This window comes from Vipera berus (assembly GCF_964194415.1).
Source record: "Vipera berus genome assembly, chromosome: 6".
Classification (NCBI taxonomy): domain Eukaryota; kingdom Metazoa; phylum Chordata; class Lepidosauria; order Squamata; family Viperidae; genus Vipera; species Vipera berus.
Genome location: NC_138208.1, coordinates 62,098,247 through 62,107,380, shown reverse-complemented (window position 1 = coordinate 62,107,380; position 9,134 = coordinate 62,098,247). Strand labels below are relative to the sequence as shown.

At 38.6% G+C, this 9,134-nt stretch overlaps 1 protein-coding gene across 1 annotated transcript in view; it reads left to right on the top strand.

Annotated features, from left to right (window-relative positions):
- CACNA1I (calcium voltage-gated channel subunit alpha1 I) overlaps positions 1–9,134 on the top strand; it is a gene marked incomplete at both ends in the record, with an annotated part of 359,559 nt that overhangs the window by 231,280 nt on the left and 119,145 nt on the right. Inside the window, one exon of the mRNA XM_081330234.1 lies at positions 1–9. This exon is cut by the window's left edge and continues 89 nt beyond it. Coding sequence (XP_081186360.1) covers positions 1–9 — 9 coding nt within the window. The remainder of the gene's footprint in view (positions 10–9,134) is intronic.

The window sequence follows — 9,134 nt, the reverse complement described above, 5'->3', positions numbered from 1 at the left end:
GAGTGCCTAGTAAGTCTATCTGCCTCCTTCCTTTACTTTACAGTCTTTTTCCATCCAGAGAATGACGGGGATAGGAAAATGCACATCCATGCCTTTTTTCCACATTAGGTTGGCACTAGATGAGTGATTTGATAAAGGGCTAATCCTGGGGCCACCTGAACTCGCCAGCATCCCTTTGTGGTCTCCAGAAAGGAGGGGGGGCAAACACGTGGGTCCCATTTTGCATTTTGAAAAGTTTGGAAAGGTTTTAAAGGGTAAAATAAATGCCTTGAGCTTTGTACATATTTAATGCATTAATTTTATTTCTTAAAAGTTTAGCCCCCAGCCCTATCCACTTTGGGAAAGCTTCCCCAACATGACAGATAAAGTCTGGTGCAGTCCTCAGGCCAACTGAAATTTCATTTCCCTAATGCATCTGGTCCCTGCCAGCCATGGCTGGTTGAATGTGTCACCACAAAAACAGAACAAGCTCCCTTGGGAGACATTATAGTTTTTCCTAATAAATCTTTTGACAGAAGCATTTCCAAAAATAAATCTCATGTTCAGCTCATAAAAAAGTATGCCCTCTCAATATTAATTTCACAATAGTGAGAAGTTAAAAGAGAGATTCTTTAAGTTTTGTACTGGAACAAAAGCTATTTCACTTGTTCTTAAAAGATCTCCTGTTGGAAGTCTGGGATGAAGAGTTCAGTTGTAGATTATATCAGTTTTGTTAAAGAACAGTAAAAACTGAAAACAGATCACCAGAATGAAACAACTCTGAGAAGATGAACTGAATTGGCAATAAAGTGGTGAAATGAGGTTGGTTCATGAGTACCATCATAAATCCCCAGCTACATTTGGAAGGCTCTTGTGGTGATAAACTAGAAGAAGAGACATGAGGTTACAGTGAATAATTGGAGCTTGTCTTTTGTAAATGAGAAATGGTCTTTTTTCATCATACTTTGGCTTTCTTTTATTTTGTTTACGTTAGGATATCAGGACCATTGTATTCCTTTTAAATGGGATTTTGTTACAGTTAAAGGTGTAGATGTGGAATGTTGAGTTTTACAAATGTTAATTCATTTATTTAGAACTCTGGACTTTTTTGCTGGTAATTGTATTGGAGAAGAAGTTACTTACTTGTTTTGCCTATTCTTGACAGATGTTTCAGAAAGCTTTAGAAAGCTGCCATTATTCTTCAAATAACACTTCTCGCAAGACGTGGGAAAGATCTTGGAAGCTTTCTGAAGGCTTTCTGAAGTATTGTAACAACAGGCTGCATGATTTGGTGACTGAATGGCTCACACGTGTCTGGAGTTGTGGTGGCAATAGGGAGTGCTGGGATTGCTAAGCATTCCAGTGATGGGATTTCTTGATTTATGACCGCATCATTTAGGGACAGAAATTCTGGTGTCAGTTGTGGTAAGTTGAGGATTACCTCTATATTATATTGGTTTGATTCTATAGTATGTTTATAAGATCACATATAAATGGATAAATAGATCATGAGAAACCTATATGTGGGCCAAGAAGCAACAGTGAGAACTGGACAAGGAACCACTGATTGGTTCAAAATTGGGAAAGGAGTCCGGCAAGGCTGTATACTGTCACCCTGCCTATTTAACTTTTATGCAGAGCACATCATGAGAAAGGCAGGGTTAGAGGAATCAAAAGTTGGAATTAAGATTGTCAGAAGAAATATCAACAACCTAAGATACGCAGATGATACCACTCTGATGGCAGAAAGTGAAGAAGAACTAAAGAGCCTCTTGTTGTGGGTGAAGAAGGAGAGTGCAAAACCTGGGTTGAAACTAAACATTAAGAAAACCAAGATCATGGCATCCGGCCCTCTCAATTCCTGGCAAATAGATGGGAAAGAAATGGAGGTAGTGACAGATTTTATTTTCCTGGGCTCCAAGATCACTGCAGATGGGGACTGTAGCCAAGAAATTAAAAGATGCTTGCTCCTCGGGAGGAAAGCCATGGCAAATCTAGACAGCACACTAAAAAGCAGAGACATCACCCTGTCAACAAAAATGCGTATAGTCAAGGCTATGGTCTTCCCAGTTGCAATGTATGGCAATGAAAGCTGGGCCATAAAAAAGGCTGAGCGCCAAAGAATTGAGGCTTTTGAACTATGGTGCTGGAGAAGACTCCTGTGAGTCCCTTGGACTGCAAGGCAATCAAACCGGTCAGTCCTAGAGGAGATCAACCCTGACTGCTCTTTAGGAGGCCAGATCCTGAAGCTAAAACTCAAATACTTTGGCCACCTAATGAGAAGGAAGGACCCACTGGAGAAGAGCCTAATGCTGGGAAAGATTGAGGGCAAGAGAAGAAGGGGATGACAGAGAATGAGGTGGCTGGATGGAGTCATTGAAGCAGTAGGCGTGAGCTTAAATGGACTCCAGAAGATGATAGAGGACAGGAAGGTCTGGAGGAACGTTGTCCCTAGGGTCGCGATGGGTCGGACACGACTTCGCAGCTAACAACAACATAAATAGATCATGGAAAGATATTTGGGAAAGAAACATAACTCATATTTATTCTTGTCAGATCAAGACCCTCCATTCTGAGAAATGTGGAATTAGCATTCAGTATGAATATGTAAATACATATTCAAACTAGATGCATGTCAGAGTGCATGCAAGTGAACTTCTCTGGGATTTGCATAATAGGGTTTGATCTCTGAGAAGTTCTCCACCATAGCAGTTACTCAGTGCAAACCCTTAAAAGGATCTCCAAATTGGACGGTGTGAGGAATGATTCTTCAAGTGCCCCACCTTTAAGCTCTGAGGGGTCTTGAAGCTAAAGTTATTTATTTAAATTTATCATAATAACATTCATTGAGGCATGATGTTTATAGTAACTCTTTTATGATGTGCATGAAACGATCTGGAAAGTTGCTATCCGATTGTAGTTAAACCAAAATAGTTACAGCCTGATTTACTGAAGGATAAAAATATGAACAATACACAATATTCAGTCATTTATCTTCTAATTGGCTGCTTTCTTTCAAGGACTTTATGAGGGAAGCATGGTTTTTGGATAGTTTCTTAGACATTAAAGCTGTGGAGAGATGCTTTCTTGACATTATCCATTCAAAAAAGTAATGTATATACAAAAATACAGACAGAAAATCTTCCTGATAACAACCTCCTCCTCCTCCTCCTCCTCCTCCTCCTCCTCCTCCTCCATAGAATATAACAATATACACTATTTATCAGTTATATCAGTACTGTATCTGCAAATGTATCAAGATGTATTACTGTGTTTTCATGTTGTAGGTATGTATGTATCTAGCTATGGTTTCTTGTATACATAAGACTGGCATTAGTACAGTTAACTTCCTCAACCCAATAGTTGGACTCCAAGTATATTTACCACCCAGATGTACAAGTCCCAGAACTTCCAGACTTATTGACTAGGAATTATTGGAACTGCAGCAAATATATCTGGACAGAATTGTAGTCAGTAAAGATGATATTTAATAATACAATTCTATTAAACTTATTAGAGTATAAAATGCAAATTAAAATGAAATTAGTGGGAAAATGGAAATGTGGAAAGAGAGAAGTGTAGAATAAAGGGGGAAAGAAAGAAAAAGCATTAACTTCTGACTCTTCAGCACTGTAGAATGAGCATAATAATGTTACAGCCTCAACTTTTTACTTTGCATACTCAATATATATACTAGCCATTTCTATAACAAAAAATCCCCTTGTCTAACCATTAAATCTCAAAATCATTGTGAAATAATGGGAAATAATTGTGAAGCAGCCTTAAAGCAAAACTAATACAGCTTAAAAATATGTGACTGAAAGGACTATTCCATGAAATTTGGAAAAACTAAATACAGTAAGCAAGCAAGCAATGAGGGACCTGACTTCTGGTGTCTTGTGCACTTCTGGTGTCTTATGCACTTGACATCCTATAATCTAAAAATACCTTAGACTCTCCCTAGAGATAAATGTTAAGATAATGGCCATAGGTATTTTTTCCCTTTTCTTTTGTTCCAATTAGTGCCACTGTAGGTCTCTGTGTATGAGAGATTAATATGAGTCAAGCTCCATAGGGAAATTGAACTTTCAGGATTTCCTGGGCCACGATGTAAACATTGATGCTTTCATTTTATATGCTTGCATATTTAAAAAGTATTTTATGATGTTCTCTCTATGTTATGTATAGGCCAAGGAAAACAGATACATTTTTATTAAAATAATTATGGAAGGGAGAATATGGGAGAAGTTTATAAAACAGAAAGTGTTCTCTCTGCTCCTTTTAAGTACTGCCTCTCTTCATTGCACAGAATTAGTGCAGGCTATACAGAACTATAACTACAGCACAGTAGAGATTTTACTGTTACTTATCAGCTCTGATCAAATAATGATAGTAGTGTTTGCATAACTATGCATTACACAGATGTTAGTAACAGTTAATATTAACTGTTATTTGCATATCATGCAGAAAAGCAGGATTTCTTTTTCCATACTGAATGGCAAACTGCAGGCTTGCATTCTACACTTCATTAGTTTTTATTTGAAAAATATCTTTTATCTTTGAAGAGATCAATTTTGTCCTAGATTTTTTTAACCCATCTTTATTACTTTATAAGTAACTCAAGATAGCAAACATGCATAATATTTCATCTTCCTGTGGAATGTGCTCAGAAAAATGGGAATACCAAAAAGTCTCATTTTCTCATGAGAAATTTATATACAGGCCAGAAAGCCACTGTCTGGACAGAAAATGGTGAAACGGTGACTCCAGATTGGCAAAGGAGTGTCACAGGACTGCATACTCTCTTCTTATTTATTCAATCCATATGTGTAAAATATAATAAAGGAAGCTTGACTGAAAGATGAGTGTGGTTTTAAAATTGGAAGAAGACACATCAATAACCTGCATCATGCTGATAATATTACTTTAATAGCTAATAATGCAAAAGCTCTGCAAGCCCTACACTAAAAGATCGCGGTGAAAAAGTGTCTGCATAATCCTTTCCTAGGTTCCATTTCTTTCTATGATATTCTAGCAGTGCTCTAAACCTGCTACCTGTGATATCTTTGAAACTATGTTTCGTATCTCCAAAAGCAGAATAACTGGCCATGGTTGGGAAAGACAGAATTGTATTTCAATGCATGAGAAAGATTCTTCACTAGAACCTGGAACATAGAAAAATAGGGTTGGAGGGGACCTTGGAAGTCTTCTGGTCCAACCTCTGCCTGTGGCATAAGATTCTATACCATTCTGGACTGTCTTTGGACTTGATGGGATGAATACTTATGATCATAGAAAGAATAACAGAATTGGAAGGGATGCCAGAAGTCTTCCAGTCCAATCCCCCACCCAAGCAGGAGACTGTATACCAAAAAGGCTGTCCAGTCTCTTCTTAAAAACTTCCAAAGGTGAAGCACCCACAACTTCTGGAGACAAGCCATTCCACTGGTTAATTTTTCTCACTGGTCAGGAAATTTCTCCTTAATTCTAGGTTGCTTCTATCCTTGATTAGTTTCTATCCATTGTTTCTTGTCCTGCCCTCTGGTGCTTTGGAGAATAGATTGACCCCCTTCTTTGTGGCAGCACTTCAAATATTGGAACAATACTATCATGTCACCTCTAGTCTTCTTTTCACTAGACTAGGTATACCCAATTCCTGCAACCATTCTTCACGTGTTTTAGCCTCCAGTCCCTTAATAATCTTTATGCTCTTCCCCTCACTCCAGAGAAGTATAACAATATTTTAAATACAAAATGAGTAGATCCACCTTGAGTGAGCTTAGGCATTACTCTGTAGTATTGCTACCCCTTTCAGAATCAGAAAAGTAAGCTGTACTTATGATCTTTGTAAAGTAACATGAGATGTTTATTACCTTTCTTTTTGACGGCACTTTATGGTTTATATCAGGGGTGTCAAACTGCCGGCCCACAGGCTGGACATGTCACCAGGAAACTATGCCCACCCCCATGCCCACCCCCATCAAGAATGTTTCTTAATATCTCTGAAATATAGACTCCTTTTTTCCCATGAAATCAGTAGAGATATAGAATTTTTTTGTAGCCAGATCTCGGTCTCAATATGCTTATTATTTATCCACTTTCTCATCCAAAAGGACTTTTCCTCAAGAAGCAGCAGCAAAGAGAGAGAGAGAGAGAGAGAGAGAGAGAGAGAGAGAGAGAGAGAGAGAGAGAGAGAGAGAGTGTTCTCGCTCTTTCTAAAATAATTATTACTTAAAGCAAAGTATGTAATTTATTTTACAAAACTGCTAATTACAGTGTATTTTATTATTGGTCAAAGAAATCGTACAAGATTTTTTTTGTCGAAAGAAGAAAAGACAGAATTAATGATTTATGGATTTGGGCATTAAAAAGGGCCAGAGATGATGGAGAAAAGAATAAGATGATAATTACACAATAGAAAGAAGACAAAACTATGTTTTCCCCTCTTTTTGTTCTTTCTAATTTCCTATCTCTTTTTTGTATATTTTACTGTATCAAGTGTGTGTGTGTGTGTGTGTGTGTGTGTGTGAGAGAGAGAGAGAGAGAGAGAGAGAGAGAGAGAGAGAGAGATGCACTTTATTATCTTCATATTGCACGTTAGAAGGGCTGTGGCTGGGAAAAAGTGACCCCTACAATAGCCTTGCAATGACAGTACACTCAGCATCATTACTAAGTACCTATAGTGTTAATAAGGGGACGCGGTGGCTCAATGGGTTAGGACGCTGAGCTTGTCGATCAGAAGGTCGGCAGTTTGGCGGGTCGAATCCCGAGTGCTGCGTAACAGAGTGAGTGCCTGTTACTCGTCCCAGCTTCTGCCAACCTAGCAGTTCGAAAGCACATAAAAATGCAAGTAGAAAAATAGGGACCACTACGGTGGGAAGGTAACAGCGTTCCATGCACCTTTGGCGTCTAGTCATGCCGGCCACATGACCACGGAGACGTCCTCGGACAAGCGCTGGCTCTTCGGCTTTGAAATGGAGATGAGCACCGGCCCCTAGAGTTGGAAACGACTAGCACACATGTGCGGGGGAACCTTTACCTTTACCTTTTTATAGTGTTAATCAGTAACTCTGCAGGTTGGGTTGAAGATGACACAACTTAGGAGAGGCAAATGCAGCTAGGTAGTTTTATTTGTTGTTACCCAGCAGAGAAGGCTGGGCTGAGAAATTATTTAGGCAATAGTGCCATGTAGTTCCACGTTGAACAATGCTGCAAATTGGATAGCTAGGGTGAAAGAGAAAGCTGTTTGCAATAACTGTGATATCCACTCTTAAGATTGCAGCTTTAGTTTGGGTTTTCAGTTAAAAAATAATGTGTATTGCTCAGTTCTCAGCAGGTCAAATTTTTATAAAAGTTATTTTTTAGATAAGGGTGGGACTCTAAAAAATTAAGATAGCAGCTTAAACTGTGTGGTTGTAATCATTAACTTTGGTTTTTGTTGTCTTTTACAATTCTGCACCTCCTTCAGATAACTTTGCCTTCAGACACCTTCTCAGTTTTTTTAGGTCTTCAGTTACATTTATTTTACTTCAAACTTCAAAAAGAAATACATACAGTTTGAGAAAGAGGCACTTGATATTGTTAACTTGTTTTTTCTCCCCCTTGGATTTAAATAATATGCTCATATTAGGGATAAACGGCAATATTTTGTTGCAGAGCTTTATTTGTTCTTTCCATGTTGTTTAAATTGTACCACCTTAGTGATTTACTAGTATTTAAATGAAGAATGTCCTTTTAGAACAGGAATGAAAAGCAAACTGAAAAGCAGTAATACATATTTTTACTACTTTCTCCTCTTAGCCACATCAATACCTGTGTGAAACTAATTTAGGCTCAATTTTGTTTCCCTAGCTTACATTCCCTGCATATAAACAGAGAGTGTTTCTGGGGATATTTTTAGCTTTTCTGATCAAAACATTGTTTTTGTGAGAATTGATGAAGTAATTCTATTTCCTGGGTTTTTATAAGACAACTGCCACATCAACTGGAAAGTGGCATGATGATTGTGTCTGAAAAAGCATACAAAATTAGAAATAGTTTGAGCTGGTAGCAGGTGCCTAGCTAGACATGACACAGATTAACAGTGGAACATTTCAGCCCTTTCCACAAATTTTATTTAATGCCTTCATTAATAATCTTCACAGGGAAATCAGGCTTGTTAATGACATTTGCAGATGGTGCCAGAATTGGACAGACCACATATATTAATGAAGACAACAGAAGAATATAAACAGATATAGTAAGAATAAGGAGTTAATGAACTGAAATTTAAAAAATCAGAGTGATTATATTCCTCTAAGGCCCCAAACTATGTTATGGCTTAGAGGCTTCTTCAAAAGAATAAAATAACTTAGATTTGCTATTGTAATCTGTTGAGCTTGTAGGAAAATTCTTCATTGGATAATGCATAATGTTAACCAAGGTATCATAAGCCAAGAGAAGTACAGCAGAGAAATGTATCTGCCCATAACAGATACCTATAGTTCAAAATCCATTGAATTTGTTTACCAACCAACAAAAACATATGTGGACTACAGTGATAAAAGTATCACAATAAAATGTAAACATCAGAATACAATGATAATAAACTTATGACACAATGGCACTCATATACAACAGGCAATTTTAACTCTCAAAAAGTCTTGAAGAACTATGCCATTGTGACAAAATTTTAGAAGGCCAACAGAGTAAGTGTCATTCTGACTTCTAGAAAGAGATTACGTAAAGTGAGGAAAAATAAAGAATAGTAGTGGTTTGGAGCCCCCACTGATTTTGACTTTCAAATATTGGGAACCCGCAACAGGTCCAATTCATTGTTCTACATCAGGGGTGTCAAACTCAATTTCATCGGGGGCTGCATCAGCAATGTGGTTGCCCTCAGGAGTGGTATGTGGCTGGGGTGGGGGTGGCCTAAGTCGGTGTGGCTGGCATGGGCATGGCCAGCTCGATATCACTTGCATCAGGGGCGCCTGTGTGGGCCTGGGCAGGACTGGGGTGGATCCGAGGGTCTCCGGAAGAGGGAGGGTGGGAATGGGGTGAACACTGGGGCATGGTCCACTGGAGGAGCCTCACTGTCCCTCTCAGGCCATGCAGGATGGGCTCTGGACAATGGCACGGACTGCCCAGAGCCCTGGGCAGTGGAGGTCAAGCACCCA